This window comes from Thalassophryne amazonica, chromosome 13 (assembly GCF_902500255.1).
Source record: "Thalassophryne amazonica chromosome 13, fThaAma1.1, whole genome shotgun sequence".
Taxonomy (NCBI): Eukaryota; Metazoa; Chordata; class Actinopteri; order Batrachoidiformes; family Batrachoididae; genus Thalassophryne; species Thalassophryne amazonica.
The window spans coordinates 30394115-30417826 of NC_047115.1; the positions used below are offsets into that span (position 1 = coordinate 30394115).

General features: G+C 43.8%; 1 protein-coding gene across 1 annotated transcript in view; it reads left to right on the plus strand.

Moving 5' to 3' along the window:
• The window catches only part of LOC117523372 (VPS10 domain-containing receptor SorCS1-like), a 129202-nt gene extending 126021 nt beyond the window's left edge, over positions 1-3181 (plus strand). Inside the window, exon 27 of the mRNA XM_034184871.1 lies at positions 2299-3181. Coding sequence (XP_034040762.1) covers positions 2299-2357 — 59 coding nt within the window. The 3' untranslated portion in view covers positions 2358-3181. The remainder of the gene's footprint in view (positions 1-2298) is intronic.
• The last annotated feature ends 20531 nt before the right edge of the window (positions 3182-23712 follow it).

Consider the following 23712-nt stretch of genomic DNA (forward strand, 5'->3'; position numbering starts at 1 on the left):
ATTTTGACCTTTTGATCCTGATGACCTTAATGCCAATGACTGATCGTTGGCAAATTTAACATCACCTGGGTAATTCCAAAACACACCAACGTATGTGTGCCAAATTACGAGGTCTATTAGAAAAGTATCCGACCTTATTATTTTTTTCAAAAACCATATGGATTTGAATCACGTGTGATTACATCAGACATGCTTGTACCCTCGTGGGCATGTGAGAGTTTTTTCCACGCCTGTCGGTTACGTCATTCGCCTGTGGGCAGTCTTTGAGTGAGAAGTCGCCCACCCTCTCGTCGATTTTTTCATTGTTTAGGAATGGCTCAGAGACTGCTGCTTTGTTTGATCAAAATTTTTTCAAAACTGTATGGCACAACTGAGTGGACACCATTCGATAAATTCAGCTGGTTTTCATTAAAAATTTTAACGGCTGATGAGAGATTTTGGTCCGGTAGTGTCGCCGTAAGGACGGCCCACGGCGCCTGATGGCGATCTGCGCTTCGATGCGGCAGCGTCTCGCCGTTTCAAGTTGAAAACTTACATATTTCAGGCTCTGTTGACCCAGTAAGTCGTCAGAGAACAGAGAACTTTCAGAAGAAGTCGGCATGAGGAGTTTATTCGGACATTCCATTGTTAACGGACATTTTGTAATGAAAGAACGTGCGGACAGAGTCGCATGTCGGGCTGGACCCGACCGCAGGGGGTCGCGACAGGAAAAACACCTCCGTTGGAAAACTTAACGGGCAAGTTGGAACATGCCCAAGCTGTTAAACAATTTCTCAGTTACTCACTTGTTGAAAGCCATCAAAAGCCGCCTGAATTTTACAAATGGTTTTCAACACGGAGGTGTTTTTCCTGTCGCGGCGCACACAGATTTGCCGAGTCGTCACGGAAACGACTCGGCGAATTTCATTAAAAAAATGTCCTTAAACAGTGGAATGTCCGCATAAAGTCCTCATGCCGGCCTCTTCTGAATCTTCTTTGTTCTCTCATGACGTCCTGGGTGAATTAAGCCTTAAATTAGGATGTTTTCAGGTCGAAACAGGCCGACGACGGCGCCTGGAAGCGCTGCACGACGTCCCGCTCCATGGGAAGTCCTTACACTGACAGAAACATCCCATAATCTCTCATCAGCCGTTAAACTTTTCACCGAAAACCAGCTTAATTTCTCGAATAGTGTCCACTCGGATATTCCTCACAGGTCCAGAAAAAATTTTGATAAAGCAACGCGCACTGTCTCGAGCAGTGTGTGAAACAAAGGAATTCAGCTCAGAGGGCGGGACCATATCTCACTCAAGGCCTGCCCACAGGGAAATGACGTCACCGACACGTGAAAAAACTCACGCATGCGCACGAGGGTTCAAGCATGATTGGTGTAATCGCACGTCATTCAAATCCATATAGTTAAAAAAAAATAAAAGGGTCGGTTTATTATCTAATAGACCTCGTAGGTCCAAATTGGATTGAAAAACTTACATTTTGATCTTTGCTCCAGTGACCTTGACCCCAATGATTAACCTCTGGTAAATTTGGTCTCACCTGGGCATTTTCAAAATGTACTTCTATACATGTTCCAAATTTGGTGCAAATATAAGTGAAGAAGCAAAATTTGAACCTTTTAGCCTCAATGTTTTTGATCATTCCTGAAACAAACCCTTTTAGAAAAATTCAAAAGTTGACCATTGCCCGTATAGCAAGTTTGGTGGAAATCTGCCAAAGTAACTCAGAAGAGTAGAAAAACAAACAGATAAACGTTGCTTAAATTACGGTATGATGCTGTTATTTTCTGCTCACATAATTATAATTAATTAGGTGATATATAGATTCACACATTAATACGGTGATAAGTTCACACTTACAGACAGGGAAGGTGTGTGACTTACTGTCGTCTTACATCATTAAGTGCTGATGCTATTTCTCAACCAACCTGCAGTTTCATACGGTTTGCCAAGAAGCCGTTCTTAAGTGTTGTATATTTATGTGTTTTCCAACCGGAGGTTTGCCGTAGCGCGCTCTGTGTTTTCACAGGTAAGTGAATCACAATCATGCGCAGGGCAGCATGAATGTCGAGGTGAATTATTTGACCCAATGAAATAATTAGTGCGCCGGGGAAGGCAGCAGGGCGGTGAAAGCATTTTCATCAAGAAATATCTACGCAGTTGGTTTACCTCTGCCCGTAGCTAAACAATCGACCCTCTCGAGATAAATGTCTCTGCTTGCAAAAAAAAAAAAATAGTATCCTTATGCAAATAGCTACATAAAATCCCCTTGACTGTCTCTTCCCCTTTTCTTCTCCCTTGCCAGGCTACCTGCCGACTCACACAGACATCACGCTCTCCGATGAAGCGCCCCGTGTATTTTAATGTTGAGAGTCTATGACCGACTCGAAAGCAATACATCTTCTTTGGCAGTTACTTCCAGCAAGCTATGAAACCACGGTCACAATGAACGGTCTCGAGTGTTTTGCTACCATGCATGGATGGACCAGTTCACACTGTGCTGCCTAATCCCTCTGAGGAGACTGTACAGATTTCTACTTGCTTCTTGAAAAAGGGACACTTTTTGACTGAAAATACTTGTATTTTTGCAAGGACGTTGATCTTTTTATGTAAATATTGTACATCCATAATGGAAGACGGTGTAAGTTATTTGTCTCTAGAAATATCAAACGACAGAACAGAGGCGATGTGTTATTATTATTATTAATAATATCTCCAAAATATGATCCCGTTTTGGTTTTTGCGGTTGTGTTTGTGAAGTTTACTTTGTTTCACCTATGTGGAAATATCTGATCCCAGTAAGACAGTGATGGAACCAGATTCATTAAGCCTTGTATAATCAGTAAATCTTATCACATGAGATTCTCATCAAGTGAACGCTCGCAATATCCAGGAGATGAAGGAGGGCTCCTAGTCCCTGGTCTGTGTATTCCATCAAGCCTGTCTGTTTCCAGCTCAAAATGTGATGTATGCCATTTCAGAAATAACCGATGATTAAAGTGGATGTGCTCCACGGGTGTACACACAAGCAGATGAACCAAATCCCTTTTGTTTGGGGAAGTGGAATGAACGCTATCTACAAAAAAAAAAAAAAAAAGTGATTTTACACAAGTCCTTCATCTTGTATAAACTGCACATCTGGAAAATGATTAGAGATCCAATCTTGAGGTTGCTGCTGGCAACAGATTTTTTTTTTAAAAAAAGCTTCTTCTTTTTTTCCTGTTTTCTGCAAAGAAATCAAAACATTTTCAGATTTATTTGCTTTAAAAGCACCGTGATGCTCACAGTGTGGCAGGACAGAACTCATTAGGTTTCACATTCACCACTTGGAGGCTCTGTTGTTGTTGTTGTTGTTGTTGTTGTTGGTCTATCTGAAGGTGTGGCAAATTCTTAAAGGGGTCATTGTTGTGTGAAAGTGTAATGACACGGACCCACAACAGGGGGCGTAAATGAACGGTCAATGGAAATAAAGAGTAACACTTTTAATGTTGTGAAATGTGCACAACGGATACAGATACAATTCAATACTACAGTCAATTTGTACAGTTGGTGTCGTGTGGGCAGGCTCGAGGATACGAGACGCCTGTCCAGATAAGAGTCGGGACCCACACGATTTCCACCGCCAACGGATCTGGAACACACCGGAGCCGCCAAGTCCCGAGTCACCAGGTGGCCACCTTCTCCAGCTGTCAGATCGGGTACTGCTGGCAGGGAGCAGAAACAGTCAAGGGTGGGTGTCAGTCAGCAGAGTTCTGATAATGAAGGGAGAAAAACACCACCTCCCACTTCTCACAATATCACAGTCGTGCAGATCCTGATTTCACTTAACAGCTGAGGAGCGGAAACGCCAACTCCTGACCAGCTGCAAGTGTACTGAAACGTCTGCAAACTCAGAATATAAAGTACAGCTTTTCGAGCTTAGCAGCAAAGTACGTTGCAACAATAAGCTTAGCTGAAACAGACAAAGATGGCTGAGAGTTTACCTGAGTATCTCAGATGATTTCTTGGCAGGGGTGTGGTGTCTTCTCCAGGCTTTTATGGATGGATAGATAAGATGATGAAGGACAGCTGTCAGGGTCCCTGGCGGCGAACTGCGCCCTCTGGTGCCTGAAGCCCATCTACAGGCAGAGCGCCCTCTGGTGTTGGCCAGCAGTACCTCCTCTTCGGGCGGCCCACACAACAGGACCCCCCCCCAACGGGCGCCTCCTGGCGCCCGACCAGGCTTGTCGGGGTCGGGCGCAGAAGTCAGTCAGGAGGGCCGGGTGCAGAATGAAGCTCCGCTTCACCCAGGAGCATTCTTCGGGTCCGTACCCCTCCCAGTCCACCAGATACTGGAACCCCGGCCCCGTCAACGGATGTCCAGAAGCCTACGGACGGTCCACGCAGGCTCACCATCGATGATCCGGGCAGGAAGCTGCGCTGGTCCGGGAGTGCAGAGGGTGGAGGTGTGATACGGCTTAATCCGGGACACGTGAAAGACTGGATGAATCCGCAGTGAAGCTGGCAACCGCAGCTTCACTGCGGCTGGACTGAGGACTTTGATGATAGGAAAAGGTCCGATGTATCTGACCTTCAGTTTATGGGAGTCCACCTGCAGAGCGATGTCCTTAGTTGACAGCCAAACCTCCTGCCCGGGCTGGTATGCAGGGGCCGGGGAACGCCGGCGGTCTGCATGGTCCTTAGCCCTCGTCCGGGCTGTCAGAAGGGCAGAGCGGACAGTGCGCCATACCCGACGGCATCTCCTGAGGTGGGCCTGGACCAAGGGGACCTCAACCTCTCCCCCCATGGCTGGAAACAATGGGGGCTGGTACCCCAAACACGTCTCAAAGGGGGAGAGGCCGGTGGCAGACGAGACCTGACTGTTATGGGCGTACTCGATCCAGGCCAGGTGTTGACTCCAGTCCGTCGGGTGTGCGGCGGTGACACACCGCAGAGTTTGCTCCAGGTCTTGGTTCGTCCGCTCTGCCTGTCCATTGGTTTGAGGGTGGTACCCGGACGAGAGGCTCACGGTGGCCCCCAGTTCCCTACAGAAACTCCTCCAGACTTGCGAGGAGAACTGGGGACCACGATCCGAGACTACGTTCGTGGGGATACCATGCAGACGCACGACATGGTGGACCAGGAGGTCTGCAGTCTCCTGGGCCGTCGGGAGCTTCGGGAGGGCCACGAAGTGGGCCACCTTGGAGAACCGGTCCACTATCGTCAGGATGGTCGTCATACCCTGGGACGCAGGGAGACCCGTGACGAAGTCCAGGCCTATGTGGGACCAGGGGCGATGAGGCACCGGCAGCGGCTGAAGGAGTCCTTGGGCCTTCTTATGCTCTGCCTTGCCTCTGGCACAGGTGGTGCAGGCCTGGACGTACTCCCGGACGTCGGTCTCCATCGACGCCCACCAGAAGCGCTGCCGGACCACTGCCACGGTTCTACGCACCCCTGGGTGACAGGAGAGCTTCGAACTGTGACAGAAGTCCAAGACCGCAGCCCTGGCCTCTGGTGGGATGTACAGCCGGTCCTTAGGTCCATCTCCGGGGTCCGGGTGTCGTGTCAGGGCCTCCCGGACGGTCTTCTCCACGTCCCAGGTGAGGGTTGCGACGACAGTGGACTCTGGGATGATGGTATCCGGTGGATCCGACAGCTCTGGCCTGACTTCCTCTTCATGCACCCGGGACAGTGCATCGGACCGTTGGTTTTTAGTCCCGGGGCGATACGTGATCTGGAAGTCAAACCGACCAAAGAACAGTGACCAACGGGCTTGCCTGGAGTTCAGACGCTTGGCGGTCCGGATGTATTCCAGGTTCCAATGGTCCGTGAAAACCGTGAAGGGAACCGAGGCTCCCTCCAGAAGGTGTCTCCACTCCTCAAGAGCCTTTTTCACCGCCAGAAGTTCCCGATTGCCAACGTCATAGTTCCTTTCAGCCGGGGTCAACCTGCGGGAATAGTAGGCACAAGGATGGAGTACCTTATCGGACTCCCCACTCTGGGACAGCACGGCTCCTATCCCTGAGTCAGAGGCATCCACTTCGACAGTAAACTGGCGATCAGGGTTAGGCTGCACCAGAACTGGTGCAGCCGAAAACCGATGTTTCAACTCCTTGAACGCGGCTTCGCACCGATCCGTCCAGGTGAAGGGGACTTTAGTAGAGATCAGGGCTGTCAGGGGGCCAACAACCTGACTGTAGCCCTTAATGAACCTCCGATAGAAGTTTGCAAAACCAAGGAACTATTGCAGCTTCCTACGGCTTGTTGGTTGGGGCCAATCTCTCACCGCCGCAACCTTGGCCGGATCAGGGGCGACGGAGTTGGAGGAGATTATAAATCCCAGGAAGGACAAAGAAGTGCGGTGGAACTCACACTTCTTGCCCTTCACAAACAGCCGGTTCTCCAACAACCGCTGCAGGACCTGACGTACATGCTTGACATGGGTCTCAGGATCCAGGGTGAAGATGAGAATATCGTCCAGATACACGAAGACGAACCGATGCAGGAAGTCCCGCAAGATGTCATTAACCAAGGCTTGGAACGTCGCGGGCGCATTGGTGAGACCGAACGGCATGACCAGGTACTCAAAATGACCTAACGGGGTGTTAAACACCGTCTTCCACTCGTCTCCCTTCCGGATCCGAACCAGGTGATATGCATTTCTAAGATCCAACTTTGTGAATATTTTGGCTCCATGCAGGGGCGTGAACACCGAATCCAGAAGGGGTAACGGGTATCGGTTGCGAACCGTGATCTCGCTCAGCCCTCTGTAATCAATGCATGGACGGAGTCCGCCGTCCTTCTTGCCCACAAAAAAGAAACCAGCACCCATCGGGGAGGTGGAGTTCCGGATCAACCCGGCAGCTAACGAGTCCCGGATGTAGGTCTCCATTGATTTGCGTTCCGGACGTGAGAGGTTGTACAGCCTGCTGGACGGGTACTCAGCGCCCGGTATCAAATCAATGGCACAATCGTACGGATGGTGCGGGGGCAACGTGAGCACCAGATCTTTGCTGAAGACATCAGCAAGATCATGGTACTCAGCTGGCACTGCCGCCAGATTGGGGGGGACTAAAACCTCCTCTTTAGCTGTCACACCGGGTGGAACCGAGGATCCTCAACACTCCTGGTGGCAGGTTTCGCTCCATTGCGTCACAACCCCAGACTGCCAATCAATCCGGGGATTGTGTTTTAACACCCATGGAAAACCCAGAATCACTTGGGAGGTAGAAGGTGTTACATAAAACACAATCTCCTCCCTGTGATTTCCAGACACAACCATTGTCACTGGCTGTGTCTGATGTGTAATTAGTGGAAGTAGGGTGCCATCTAGTGCCCGCACCGACAATGGTGACGGTAAGGCCACTAGAGGCAGCCCAACCTCCTTTGCCCATATGCTATCCAGCAGATTCCCCTCCGACCCCGTGTCCACCAGTGCTGGGGCATGAAGGGTTAAATCCCCACTTAGGATCGTAACTGGGATTCGTGCGGATTTGCGGGATTTCCCCTTGTGAGTGTTCTGGCCCACCCTTAGCCCAGTCTCTAAGGGCGGGTGTTGTAGTTTGACCATTTGGGGCAATTTCTCTGTATGTGCTCACTCGAGCTGCAGAAAAAACACTCCCCACAGGCCAGCCTCCATTGTCTGTCTTCTGATTTTAATTTAGCCCTGCTCGTGTCCATAGCTTTGTCAGCAGGGGGAGCTGTCGCCTCACGGAAGGCTCTGGCAGTGGAGCGGGGGGACGACGACATCCGTTCGGACCCGGAAGGAAGAGGGACGGCTCGTGCCCGGCCACGCCCTTTGCCTCGCTCCCGGCGATGTTCTTCTAGTCGGTTGTCTAACCGTATAACGAGATCAATAAGCCCATCTAAATCCCGCAGCTCATCCTTCACCAGCAAATGCTCCTTCAGGACCGGAGACAGTCCGCTTACGAAGGCGGCGCGGAGCGCAACGTTATCCCAGCCGGACCTCGCTGCCATGATGCGGAAGTCGACTGCATATTCGGCTGCGCTCCGACGCCCCTGTCTCATTGACAGCAGCACGTTCGAAGCGGTCTCTCCTCTGTTGGGATGATCAAACACTTGTTTGAACTCCCGCACAAACCCAGTGTATGTAGTAAGGAGCCGTGAGTTCTGCTCCCAAAGTGCCGTAGCCCATGCGCGTGCCTCTCCTCGAAGCAGATTCACCACATAAGCCACCTTGCTAGCGTCAGACGCGTACATGGCCGGACACTGTGAAAAGACGAGCGAACACTGCATTAAAAAATCAGCGCACGTCTCGACACAGCCTCCATATGGCTCAGGACTTATGTATGCTTCAGGGGACGGGGGGGGGGGGGGGGTTGTTGAACGGCCACTGGAATATCTGTATCTGGCACTCGGGCAGCAGGAGGAGGTGCCGCAGCAGCGCCCTGCGCGTGCGCTTCCCCCTGAGCGGTGAGAGCCTCCATCCTCCGATTGAGGATAACGTTCTGCTCGGTTACCAAGTCCAACCGAGCAGTGAAGGCAGTTAGGATTTGCTGCAGCTCACCTAGTACGCCTCCTGCTGGTCCCTGTGCCTCCTGCGTTTCCATTGGTGGTTCAGTCGATGGTTGACGCCCCTCAGGATCCATGACAGTTGGCCGAGAAATCCTGTTGTGTGAAAGTGTAATGACACGGACCCACAACAGGGGGCGTAAATGAATGGTCAATGGAAATAAAGAGTAACACTTTTAATGTTGTGAAATGTGCACAACGGATACAGATACAATTCAATACTACAGTCAATTTGTACAGTTGGTGTCGTGTGGGCAGGCTCGAGGATAGGAGACGCCTGTCCAGATAAGAGTCGGGACCCACACGATTTCCATCGCCAACGGATCTGGAACACACCGGAGCCGCCAAGTCCCGAGTCACCAGGTGGCCACCTTCTCCAGCTGTCAGATCGGGTACTGCTGGCAGGGAGCAGAAACAGTCAAGGGTGGGTGTCAGTCAGCAGAGTTCTGATAATGAAGGATGAAAAACACCACCTCCCACTTCTCACAATATCACAGTCGTGCAGATCCTGATTTCACTTAACAGCTGAGGAGCGGAAACGCCAACTCCTCCTGACCAGCTGCAAGTGTACTGAAACGTCTGCAAACTCAGAATATAAAGTACAGCTTTTCGAGCTTAGCAGCAAAGTACGTTGCAACAATAAGCTTAGCTGAAACAGACAAAGACGGCTGAGAGTTTACCTGAGTACCTCAGATGATTTCTCGGCAGGGGTGTGGTGTCTGCTCCAGGCTTTTATGGATGGCTAGATGAGATGATGAAGGACAGCTGTCAGGGTCCCTGGCGGCGAACTGCGCCCTCTGGTGCCTGAAGCCCGTCTACAGGCAGAGCGCCCTCTGGTGTTGGCCAGCAGTACCTCCTCTTCGGGCGGCCCACACAACAGTCATGTTGCTCAAAATTTGCTTCTTTTTTTTTTTAAATGTACTTTTTACAATTAATCATAACTGGGGTCAGGACAGTCCCTGGTCAGATTGGGGCCAAAAGCAAAAATCTTGCTACAGCCCCCCCGTATATACACACTGACAACCCTTCAAAAAAGTCAGTGTGTTTTAGTGCGTGAAATGCCATTAAAGAGAATAATTTTAATATTATCAACAGAACAAACGACAAATTACATCAATAAATAAATCTAAAATAAAAAATATGAATCACGAAACAATTAAAATAATCTAAAAGGGTAAAGTTGATTAGTCTACTTGTACTTAAATACTCTATTTTTAAGTTTATATTTTATAAAAGTTCAACAGACAGGTGCTATCGGGTAGATGGGTATATCTGCTGAGGCAGTTAAAAAAGAAAACGCGTGTGCACGCACACACACAAACGCTCACACACACATGTGCACTCACAGAACAACAGCCCACACTGAATGCACGCTGTAAAAAAGTCACAGAAGATGCCAAATACAAATGATGTGGACAGATTGAACAGTGGCGCATCCCAAATGCACCTGTAACACTGCCCAGTGTAAATGTGCACACGTGTTGCACGCAACAGTCACGTGTGTCCATTGTGATGCCGTTTACAGTGTTCTTCAAGCATTACATCAGTCAGGTGCTGGTATCTTGATTGACGGCTTGGGGGCCTCACTGTTGACACTATGGTGCACATAATTGTTCCACATAAGCACATCAAAATGCCCTACACACTGCGTGCATACTGCATTTATGCAGGGCGGTCTTGTTTGTGGTTTCACATCAAAAATCCTGCAAATTGTATAACTGTACAACTCTATGTACAAAGTTCCCTTTATTTACACTTCCGTTACATATGCTACAGGCGTCAATTTGTGGACTCTTGCTAGTATTGGGCATGCAGCCAGGCTTTTTAACTCCACCCAAGAGTGTCTGGATCAAAGCACATTTGGTGATTGTGAAGCTGATAGGGTGTCATCTTTGCTGGGAACTCGTACGTTAGCGTTGTGACTGAGTTGGGGTGCCATCATTGTTGGGAACTCGTACGTTAGCGTAGTGACTGAGTTGGGGTGCCATCTTTGCTAGGAACCCCTACGTTAGCGTTGTGACTGAGTTGAGGTGCCATCTTTTCTGGGGACTCGTACGTTTGCGTCGTGATTGAGTTGAGGTGCCATCTTTGCTAGGAAACTGTACGTTAGCATCGTGACTGAGTTGAGGTGCCATCTTTGCTAGGAACCCGTACGTTAACGTCGTGACTGAGTTGGGGTGCCATCTTTGCTAGGAACCCGTACGTTAGCGTCGTGACTGAGTTGGGGTTCCATCTTTGCTGGGAACTCATACGTTAGCATCGTGATTGAGTTGGGGTGCCATCTTTGCTGGGAACTCGTACGTTAGCATCGCGACTGAGTTGGGGTGCCATCTTTGTTGGGAACTCGTACGTTGGCATCGTGACTGAGTTGGGATGCCATCTTTGCTGGGAACTTGTACGTTGGCATCGTGACTTAGTTGGGGTGCCATCTTTGCTGGGAACTCATACGTTGGCAACGTGAGTGAGTTAGGGTGCCATCTTTGCTGGGAACTTGTACATTGGCATTGTGACTGAGTTGACACGCGGAGAAACTTTGTAGGACAAAAATAATTTTTGGCCGTTGTGCAAGCAAGACTTTAAAACCAAAACAAGTGGAATGCTTATAAGATTTTGTAGAAGCATTTGTCTTGCAACGACTGCATTACCGTTTCTCGCAGCACCCTCTTGTGGTCACAGGGGACCACAACCTGTGGAGGTGGTTTGACAGACTGGGTGCGGGTCTAGAATCCTGCTTTCCTCTTTGAGATACACGATTGATTTGGCGGGAGTGGCAAACAGGAGTGTTTTTTTTTTTTTTTTTTACCATTTAAACAGGGGTTGGCAATAGTGTGCCACGCCCACCCCACATGAAACAATCATGAAGTCTTGAGAGCTCATTATTGTGGTAAAATGCCTCAGAGGCATTTTATTAGGTTGTGCAGGTAGTGTTCTCCATCTGTTGAATGTACACTGGTACTCATTTTAACATCACCCTACAGATACAAGCTGTTTCATATGTTTACAGCATTTTTTAATTTTTTTTTAACTTCAACCTCACCCAAGAAAATCCTTTGTTTAGCTTTTAGGTGATGATTTATACTGTAAGAAAAGAATGCATAGAAAAAATTACCTTTCCATGAACTTTACAGATATTTCTTTCAAGCTGAAAATGGGATGTGATCCAGTGCCTAACCCAAAATACAGGTAAAGCTCCTGTGTAAAATCAATACAGAAAATTCCATCACATTCACAAAGATATTAGATCATATTGTTAGAGATTTTTTATTTTTCTAGCATACACTGACTCAAAGTGAGATTCCATGTTCAATAGAACAGAATAGAATAAAGTTTATTTGCTATTTGTGCAAGTGCATTTACAGTATGTGCAGCTACACTGGAATTCTTTGCCTTTCTCCATTCAGTGATATCCAACCAATGGTTCTCTCTGAAGTTGGAATGACTGTGCACATATTTCCCAGTGGGAACTGCAACTTCCAATGGCATTCTAAAAAGTGGGTGGACGTTTCCGTCATTGACGTTTCCACTGAGGAAATTCCAGCCATGGATGTTCGGTCTAGTGCTAATATAAATGATGAACTTAACTGTAATATTAGAGGTATATATGCACTAGAACCCAAGTAATCTTCTTTTATCTTCATTTTTCAATACTAACCAACATTTGCAAGGGTTCCAAATGGTTACCGGTAAGTTATGTAAGGGTTACGGTAAGGTCAGGGTCAAGTTCGAGTTAGGGTTGTTAAGGTAGGGATAATGGTTAGGGTTAGGATACAAACTCCAGATTGAGGTTTTTGTAAAAGATGTCATTTCTTTATAAAATATCTATTGTATGGGCCTATATTGCAGCCACTACAATATAGGCCAAGACATCATAGACTGTTTCAAAGTACTTTGTCAAATGTTTGAGTTCGGACATGTCTGGAATTCACCATTATTGACCTAAAAATGAGCTTCTAAAGGTATACATCACATCATTATGGTATTTTTTGCCTCAAACTTTCTGATGTCTTTTAAGACACTTATGACTCATGTTAGCTTTCTCAAGAAAGGTCTACAATATGAAGCCTTTGATGGATTTGACTCACATATTCAAAAAGAAAGTGGAGATTGTTTTTCTCTCTTATTTTTGTCCTCCTTTGGCCCCAGTCTGGATTGATTATCTACCATGATGCTACCAGCATCTATACACGACACATTCCCCAGTTTCCAGTCAAGTCGCGGAGCCTTCAGCCTGTTCTAGTTTTACCCCCAAGGACTCGACGGACAAAAGACTGCGGATTTGTTCATCTCCTTTGCTGCAAGGGACACAGAGATAGAGAAGACGTATCTCCTGTCAACAAGACTCAGCCTACGCACAGAGCTTTGGTCAGCCGCTGTTTCTTTGGGATAAGTACTGAAGTTCTTCTTCATCAAACTTTTCTTTGTAAGTGTTGTCAGCATCATATGTCAGAAAGACAAATTGACTGGAGGCTGCTTCATACTTCTTTCCTCCAAACCACCAACTGAGCCTCAAGCATAAATAAACTCCTCCTCATCATCAGTTATATCGATGCCTCCTCGCACCAATATGAGATTTCTCTTTTTAATTTCCTGCTTGTTCATTTTTAAGTGCAAATAACATGTGAATACGACTGTGAACATACAGTGTTTGCATGATGTCTTCTTTAAGATGCTCAACTCTTAATTAGGACAAAAAAAAAATGATGTGGAGTGTTTTTCCTTTTTGCAGAAGCTTGACAGCTCTTTCATTGCAAGTGATGTGTTTATAAATGGGTTGTTACTGTGTTTTTCATTATACCTTGCAGAAGTAACAATGGTTGCAGAATAAAGCAGAAACACAACGTTATGCACTCTGGGTGGTGCTTAGAACACATTTGTAAAACCATAAATAATGAATTCCTGCTGTCTGTTAAATCCAAGCCAAAGCGTCCAGAAAATGAAGCAAATCTTGCAGTTCCTTGAATGGCCACTTGAGGCTGGCTCCAAAAGGTGGTCACTCCCCATAGAGCCCCATGTTAAAATCCTCAATTTAAGAGCAAAAATAAACAGTTACAGCCTGGTACAGAAAACTGTTTTGGTCGATATGGCTAGTTTACCCCTTCATGACAACTCTACGCAGGGTTACAACTCATCGGTTCAAGGTTTTTTAAGCCAGTCATTTAATAATTGGGAAGTGACACCTGGTGTGTGCAGGTGAGCCGTGTTGCTAGCAGTGCAAACTAGTTGCTGTGGGCTCAGCTGCGTTTGTCCTTTCTGAGCATTTTAATACAAATATCTGAGATATATGCTTTGCTGTACATTTAATTCTTAACCATAATGCCATACTTGGGAACTTGGGAGTATCAAAGAATATAAAGCCACATGAAGCCTGAAGCAGCGTCAAACAGTAGAATGATATTCCATGGTCACTTCAAGGGAAGTAAAAGCACAGGACATGATTCTGTTGCATGGTATACAATTTACCTATATATTAATAGGCAAGTGGTCTCTGTGCGTGTGTGTATATGGCTTCGATCACACCAAAACTGGGGAGAGCTGTCATTTGCCGTTTGGTATGCTTATGTATTTTGCGTTAAGGTTGAACACGGCAAAAATGGAAAGTTGATAGGACGAATATTTTTGGAGAAATTAGCAATTTTAGCTAATCAGTAAACAATGGATGCTGTGTTGCAATGCACCATGGGAGTTGGGGTTTTTGGGGTTATTGTAGTTCATGCTACTTTAACAGCGTTGTTAGTGTTATAGATTTATTGTTTTTGTACTTCAATTGGTGTAGTCAGTTTAGTCAAGTCTCATGTTGTTTACCTGTATTGCGTTTGATGCCTTCCGCCACATCTTCATTTGTGCATGCCTAAAATTAGAAGCACCTGCTTGCGGCAGAATGCGAAAAGACAAAAAGCTCTCTGTGCATGTGTGAACGTGCGTGTTTAACATCGATCATGGAGAAACTATGGACAGCTGATATTTGCTGTTTGGTATGCTTATGTATTTTGGGTCAAGAAGGAATGCCGCCAAAAGATTGAATCTTTGGTGTGAATGCCGGGCATCATGTTTGGAGGAAACCAGGCACCAGCCCTACAGTGAAGCTTGGTGGTGGCGCATCAGCTGTGGGGATATTTTTCAGCAGCAGGAAGTGGGGAGACTAGTCAGGAATGATGGAAAATGAATCAATGTACAGAGGCTAACATCACGAAATGTGAAACTTTCTGGATGCACCGTATGCGAATACACTGGACAAACCCAGCATTTTTGCAGGACCCCCCCCCAACTGAAACAGAAATAAATGTGATGAATTTATTTGAAAAGGAAGTGGTGCAATGAGTGATGCTGGCTGTCAAAAGGAGAGGCCAATGACATTTCCCTCCTGTGAAACTGTTAAATTCTGTCTGTTTGATAGTGTTTGTTTTTTTTTTGGCGGATGGGTGGGCAAGGGAGGGAGGGTGGTGCTGGGTTAATTTGATAATAACATTTACTTATTACACATTGTTCATAACAAAAAGGATACAACATCCAATTGATCTCATCCAATTATTATTTATTATATGTGGTATTGCTACATTGATATATTTTTATGATAGTAATATGTGAAATAGAATGCATGCAGTATGTATTAAAACTATGTGTGTGTGTGTGTGTGTGTGTGTGTGTGTGTGTGGGTGTGTGTGTGTGTGGTGTGTGTGTGTGTGTGTGTGTGTGTGCATATAAAATCTGCATGCAGGCGTGTGTGTGAATGAAGCTGAGGCTTCATTATAAAGCGCTTTGAGTGTCTTGATGAGATGGGAAAGTGCTATGGGAATGCAGACCACACAATGGGGCTGGAAACAAATGAAAACAAAAACATCTGCTTGGTGGTGCTGCGTATGAGTTGTCATTGTTGTAAATTAATGTATTCATACATTTGAGGCAGGACTCAGACAGTCTGCTGTTCCATCACAGTGTCCCAATAAGGTTAACTTTGACAAAAGAAAGATGGACATGCTGCTCAGTGCAATGGATTACACAAATTAAGCTCATTTATGTCTGTGTAAATGCATCTTCTTACTGCAGTGAAATAAATGTCAAACACCAGCTGCCTGGAAGATACAATATACCAAAGCCACTGGGGCTCAGAAACACTTAGCAGTGAAATGTTCATTTTTTTTCTTTGTTGTAATTAAATCTTCTGTGACCCTTGAAAGTGAAAACACAAAGAAGTGTGGTCCCATTGCTGATTTCAAGCAATATAGTCAAACTCCAGAGTGTGACCTTTCTCACTTCTCTGCAGATTTTGTATTCTTAATGGTATTGTAATGCATTCGTCATGCGATGTGAGCACTAATTTTGCTTTACATTTTTAATATTTTCTGTAATTGCTCTCATTACATTGCAGAACACTGAGCTTTTGCAAATTAGATTTAGTCTTTTCTTTGCTCCAATGCTCTGATTATCTATCTTTCTTTCTTTCTTTGTTATAGTTTGTTCCATGCATAGCACAAACCAGAGTTCAGGTCATCAAAACTCTTCTCTCTGCTGGGCAAAACAGTCCATTCCAAATACAAAAGTAAATACTCCCACCAGACACTGACAGTTGCTTTCAACTTCAACTTAATGGAGAAAAACAAACAAACAAAAAAAAACACTAAGCTCACAACAAAAAGCCACCAATGTGGGATCTTAAAATTGTTTCAATGAAATTATCTTTGTGTCATTAGTGTTTACTTTCAATTACAACAGGAAGATATTTGTTTATTGAATGCACAACAGTGTATCTACACAAATACGTCATGATATCCAGCAGGAAATACTTCAGTTTGTTAGCGCTTTTTTCTATTTACAATGTTACCACAAAGACGTACGGGACAAGAAAAAATGAAATTTTAATCCTGCCATTGGAAATAGGTAAGCGCAGAGCCTATCCAAGGCATCAGACAGGGACCGACTGGTGGCGGTGGGGTGGAGGAAGTATCATTCAGGCCTGCTACTGCAAACAGAATGGATACTTTGAAATAATGTGCATGATTCCTATTCATCATGAGTTGAAGACTGAAAGAGAGACCAGCTGTTTTCTATCAGAGATGACAGCTGTTACTGATTAAGTGAATTTGAATAAAAGCTTTGAAATCTTAGTCTAACTGGCACACTATGCTACATTTCCAAACTAGAGCACTTGTGCTCTATGAGTGCAAACCACCACTAATACTTGTTTCCAGTTCCACAAATGTTTACCATGGAAAAAATTTTCAAGGTCAAAGTCCTGTTAGAAGTGGCTTAAATTAGATGATCAAATGTCAGGAGTATGTATTTAGTTCATACACTTGAACCAAAGGTTTTTGGTATTTTTTCAACTTTTTTCTTTCTGAATTCTTTTTCAGATAATTTTCACAGAACATTAGTTATCTTTGCTGTGCACAATTTGTCATTGCTTTTTGGCACATGGTTTCCAACTGATAACTGGAAGATAGACAAACAAGAATAACATTGGGACCTCCATCCAATTTTGGTGGTGTAGGTAAATCCATAGCAGAAAATTAGAGTGATTGAGGCACTTTTGATTGAGATATAATGCAAAAGTACACAAAATTGGCTTTTCAATATTAAATTCAAATGTTCAAAAAATCAACAATCCAAATCAGATCCGGATCAAAATTTGTCTGACAAATTTTGATCCAGATCCGGACATTTTGTAGAAAAGTCTACAAAATCCACAGTCCTGATCAGATCTGAATCAAACTTTGTCAGATGATAGTGAGTGCCAGTCTGCACCTCACTTCCTAATATGAGAGTAATTGGGGCATGTTTGATTAAGTATAATGTAAAATATATTAAATGGGGTTTTCAATGTTAAACTCAAATGTCTACAAAATCCACAGTCCTGATCAGATCTGAATCAAACTTTGTCAGATGATAGTGAGTGCCAGTCTGCACCTAACGTCCTAATATGAGAGTAATTGGGGCATGTTTGATTAAGATATAATGTAAAATACATTCAATTGGGTTTTCAGTGTTAAACTCAAATGTCTACAAAATCCACAGTCCTGATCAGATCTGAATCAAACTTTGTCAGATGATAGTGAGTGCCAGTCTGCACCTCACTTCCAAATATCAGAGTAATTGGGGCACGTTTGATTAAGATATAATGTAAAATATACATTCAATGGGGTTTTCAATGTTAAATTTAAATGGCCACAAAACACACAATCCGGATCAGATACGGATCAAACTTCGTCAGGTGACACTGAGTGCCAGTCCTTCACCTCACTTTCAAATATGAGTGATTGGGGCCTTTTGATTAAGATAATGTAAATATACATTAAATTGGGGTTTTCAGTGTTAATTTAAATGGTCACAAAATCTGGTAATCGGATCAGATCTGATCAAACCATTGTCAGTTTAAAAAGGATAGCATCTACATAACACTCTCAAATATCAAAGAAATTCAATCTTTTTTGAAAGAATTATTAAGTTTTGAAAATTCAGTCGATGTTAAAGGATAGGGGATTTTTTCACGATTTTTTCCTGACTTTGACTTTTGACCTGACCTTGAAAATTAACCATTTCCTGGCCTATCAGGATATGACTTCTCTGTAAATATTTCATAAGGATATATGAAAATTGTGGGTTCCAGGCTGTGCACAGACAAATAAACAAAACATGGTCGAAAACATTACCTCTGGCCCAACTTTGTTGACAGAGAACACCTGCAATGCATAGAAATGCACCTGCAGTAACTCAGCATCAGTAGCTGCATCAGAAACATGTTGAAAAAAGGAAAAAAAAATCTTGCAAAACATAGATATGCAAAGCACAGCGTTGCAGTTATAAGTTTGCTGCAGTTTCACACAATGCACATAGGAACACAGACATTTGCAAAGCTCTACAAAACAGCAGAAAAAGAGGTTTCTGCTCAAAGCTTCTTCCTGACATTCCACTGTTCATGCTTGCAAAATAAAATAATAAAACATGAAAACATATGTATTGTAGCTTACACTAGAATCATTAATAAAGCAAATAATAAAAGTATGCTGACCAGCAGAGAGACAGAGCAGAGTGGCACACTGCCCTGTAAAGCCCACCAGTTAACGTCCTCTGGCAGAAACCACTTTTGTTTTGCGAGTATTTTCCATGTGTGTGGGAGCTTTGCAACGCATTGTTTGTTTTTGCATGCATTATGTGATTTTGCAGCAGTCACGTTCAGTGTGAAAGGCCCATGAGGCGCCTATACACTTGATCACGTCTCAGAGAAACGCACCATGCAGTATGGGCAAAATGTTGTAGCTGAAGTTCCATCACATGCTTAGTCTCAAGAGTCATTCCAGTGATATCCAAAGGTCCTCTGAAGGGACCTGGTATTAAAGACAATCCAGTTGCAGCTACAGGTCACTAGTCTTACAATCACAGAGCACGTTAGACAGTAAAGAATACTTCTGTAACAGTAACTAAATCTAATCCATGCTGTCTCTTGCAATTGAAAACATGAACACAAGTTCACTTCTGCACATAAATGAACAGCTTGAAAAATTTGCATGCAAACATTTGCAAAATGGACTCCACAATGCTACGGTTTGGTTGCATTGTTGAGTTTGAACAACAGAGAAGCATTCATGAAATCTGCACATTGTGATCTTTGAATGTATTTGGTGTGAATGCAATACAATCTCAATTGCCATGCCACACATGCATTCACAAGTGTGCACAGGTCAGGTCTAGGAGCATACGCCAATGCCACGCGTCAGCTCATTCAATGCACCCCGAAACTAACCTGATAGCACCCCCTAGGCAGACAACTCGTGCATTAAATTCTGGGGATTTGGTTGATTACATCACAATACAAATCACGTTATAAAGGTTAAAAAACAAACATTTGCCTGAACATGTTTCCAGGATCTGTTTAAAATCTCCAGTTGTAATTTGAGAGGAATATTGTTTTTTGAGAAATTAAGATCCAAACTACTGCACAAACCCCCCCCCCAAAAAAAAAACACATTTTTTTCTGTAAATCAAATCAATCAAATCAGATTTATTTATATAGCGCCAAATCACAACAAACAGTTGCCCCAAGGCGCGTTATATTGTAAGGCAAGGCCTACAATAATTACGGAAAAACCCCAACTGGTCCGAACGACCCCTGTGAGCAAGCACTTGGCAACAGTGGGAAGGAAAAACCTCCCTTTTACAGGAAGAAACCTCCAGCAGAACCAGGCTCATGGAGGGGCAGTCTTCTGCTTGGACTGGTTTGGGCGTGAGGGAGAGAACCAGGAAAAAGACATGCTGTGGAGGGAGCAGAGATCATCACTAATGATTAAATGCAGAGTGGTGCATACAGAGCAAAGGAGAAAGAAACACTCAGTGCATCATGGAACCCCCCAGCAGTCTAAGTCTATAGCAGCATAACTAAGGGATGGTTCAGGGTCACCTGATCCAGCCCTAACTATAAGCTTTAGCAAAAAGGAAAGTTTTAAGCCTAATCTTAAAAGTAGAGAGGGTGTCTATCTCCCTTATCTGAATTGGGGAGCTGGTTCCACAGGAGAGGAGCCTGAAAGCTGAAGGCTCTTCCTCCATCCTACTCTTACAAACCCTAGGAACTACAAGTAAGCCTGCAGTCTGAGAGCGAAGCGCTCTATGGGGTGATATGGTACTATGAGGTCCCTAAGATAAGATGGGACCTGATTATTCAAAACCTTATAAGTAAGAAGAAGAATTTTAAATTCTATTCTAGAATTAACAGGAAGCCAATGAAGAGAGGCCAATATGGGTGAGATATGCTCTCTCCTTCTAGTCCCTGTCAGTACTCTAGCTGCAGCATTTTGAATTAACTGAAGGCTTTTCAGGGAACTTTTAGGTCAACCTGATAATAATGAATTACATAGTCCAGCCTAGAGGAAATAATGCATGAATTACTTTTCAGCATTACTCTGAGACAAGACCTTTCTAATTTTAGAGATATTGCGTAAATGCAAAAAAGCAGTCCTACATATTTGTTTAATATGCGCATTGAATGACATATCCTGATCAAAAATGACTCCAAGATTTCTCACAGTATTACTAGAGGACAGGGGTAATGCCATCCAGAGTAAGGATCTGTTAGACACCATGTTTCTAAGATTTGTGGGGCCAAGTACAACACTTCAGTTTTATCTGAGTTTAAAAGCAGGAAATTAGAGGTCATCCATGGCTTTATGTATGTAAGACAATCCTGCAGTTTAGCTAATTGATGTGTGTCCTCTGGCTTCATGGATAGATAAAGCTGGGTATCCTCTGCGTAACAATGAAAATTTAAGCAATGCCGTCTAATAATACTGCCTAAGGAAATATGTATAAAGTGAATAAGATTGGTCCTAGCACAGAACCTTGTGGAACTCCGTAATTAACCTTAGTCCGGTGAAGAAGATTCCCCATTTACATGAACAAATTGTAATCTATTAGATAAATATGATTCAACCCACTGCAGCGCAGTGCCTTTAATACCTATGGCATGCTGTAATCTCTGTAATAAAATTTTATGGTCAACAGTATCAAAAGCAGCACTGAGGTCTAACAGAACAAGCACAAAGATGAGTCCACTGTCTGAGGCCATAAGAAGATCATTTGTAACCTTCACTAATGCTGTTTCTGTACTATGGTGAATTCTAAAACCTGACTGAAACTCTTCAAATAGACCATTCCTCTGCAGATGATCAGTTAGCTGTTTTACAACTACCCTTTCAAGAATTTTTGAGAGAAAAGGAAGGTTGGAGATTGGCCTGTAATTAGCTAAGATAGCTGGGTCAAGTGATGGCTTTTTAAGTAATGGTTTAATTACTGCCACCTTAAAAGCCTGTGGTACATAACCAACTAATAAGATAGATTGATCATATTTAAGATCGAAGCATTAATTAATGGTAGGGCTTCCTTGAGCAGCCTGGTAGGAATGGGGTCTAATAGACATGTTGATGTTTGGAGGAAGTAACTAATGAAAATAACTCAGACAGAACAATCGGAGAGAAAGAGTCTAACCAAATACCGGCATCACTGAAAGCAGCCAAAGATAACGATATGTCTTTGGGATGGTTATGAGTAATTTTTCTCTAATAGTTAAAATTTTATTAGCAAAGAAAGTCATGAAGTCATTACTAGTTAAAGGAATACTCGGTTCAATAGAGCTCTGACTCTTTGTCAGCCTGGCTACAGTGCTGAAAAGAACCTGGGGTTGTTCTTATTTTCTTCAATTAGTGATGAGTAGTAAGATGTCCTAGCTTTACGGAGGGCTTTTTTATAGAGCAACAGACTCTTTTTCCAGGCTAAGTGAAGATCTTCTAAATTAGTGAGACGCCATTTCCTCTCCAACTTACGGGTTATCTGCTTTAAGCTGCGAGTTTGTGAGTTATACCACGGAGTCAGGCACTTCTGATTTAAGGCTCTCTTTTTCAGAGGAGCTACAGCATCCAAAGTTGTCTTCAATGAGGATGTAAAACTATTGACGAGATACTCTATCTCACTTACAGAGTTTAGGTAGCTACTCTGCCCTGTGTTGGTATATGGCATTAGAGAACATAAAGAAGGAATCATATCCTTAAACCTAGTTACAGCGCTTTCTGAAAGACTTCTAGTGTAATGAAACTTATTCCCCACTGGTGGGTAGTCCATCAGAGTAAATGTAAATGTTATTAAGAAATGATCAGACAGAAGGGAGTTTTCAGGGAATACTGTTAAGTCTTCAATTTCCATACCATAAGTCAGAACAAGATCTAAGATATGATTAAAGTGGTGGGTGGACTCATTTACTTTTTGAGCAAAGCCAATTGAGTCTAATAATAGATTAAATGCAGTGTTGAGGCTGTCATTCTCAGCATCTGTGTGGATGTTAAAATCGCCCACTATAATTATCTTATCTGAGCCAAGCACTAAAAGCACTAAGTCAGACAAAAGGTCTGAAAATTCACAGAAAAACTCACAGTAACGACCAGGTGGACGATAGATAATAACAAATAAAACTGGTTTTTGGGACTTCCAATTTGGATGGACAAGACTAAGAGTCAAGCTTTCAAATGAATTAAGCTCTGTCTGGGTTTTTGATTAATTAATAAGCTGGAATGGAAGATTGCTGCTAATCCTCCGCCTCGGCCCGTGCTACGAGCGTTCTGGCAGTTAGTGTGACTCGGGGGTGTTGACTCATTTAAACTAACATAATTATCCTGCTGTAACCAGTTTTCTGTAAGGCAGAATAAATCAATATGTTGATCAATTATTATATAATTTACTAACAGGGACTTAGAAGAGAGAGATCTGATGTTTAATAGACCACATTTAACTGTTTTAGTCTGTGGTGCAGTTGAAGGTGCTATATTATTTTTTCTTTTTGAATTTTTATGCTTAAATAGATTTTTACTGGTTATTGGTGGTCTGGGAGCAGGCACCGTCTCTATGGGGATGGGGTAATGAAGGGATGGCAGGGGGAGAGAAGCTGCAGAGAGGTGTGTAAGACTACAACTCTGCTTCCTGGTCCCAACCCTGGATAGTCACGGTTTGGAGGATTTAAGAAAATTGGCCAGATTTCTAGAAATGAGAGCTGCTCCATCCAAAGTGGGATGGATGCCGTCTCTCCTAACAAGACCAGGTTTTCCCCAGAAGCTTTGCCAATTATCTATTTGTAAAGGTGTTAACATTTGGAATAACTGTCCTGACAACATTAAATTACTTGGTACCTTAGTTGGCTTTAAAAGGCTTACAAAAGAAAAGAATAAAATTACTTATCATTTGAAGATTTAGGTTCACCGATTTTGTTATTGTTTTTCGGTTTGTGCATTGTGAACTATTGTCTGGTTGTTTAGAAATTTAGTTCATTGATAAATTTATATTGTGCAAGCTTCTTTGGTATTTGTTGTTATGAAAGTGTGTGTGTGTGTGGTGTGTGTGTGTGTGTGTGTGTGTGTGTGTGTGTGTGTGTGTGTGTGTGTGTGTGTGTGTGTGTGTGTGTATACATTCTTTATTTTTATAGTATAAGGGGTGGGTATTTATAAGCTTTGCTTCTGTCTATAGCCGGTTGGCCACACGGGTACGCTGTTATGATGTTCTTTCTTTTTTATGAGGTTTTTGTTATTGTTGATTTGTGTGCAGAATAAATAAATTCATTCATTCATCCCTCCCTACTCCTCAAACGCAGCCATCTACTGTATCTGCTGTAACCAGATGTGACGTGGGCCTCCCCTTGGCCTTTTTCCAGCTGCTGAAGGTCCTAAATGCTGTGGGACTTGTG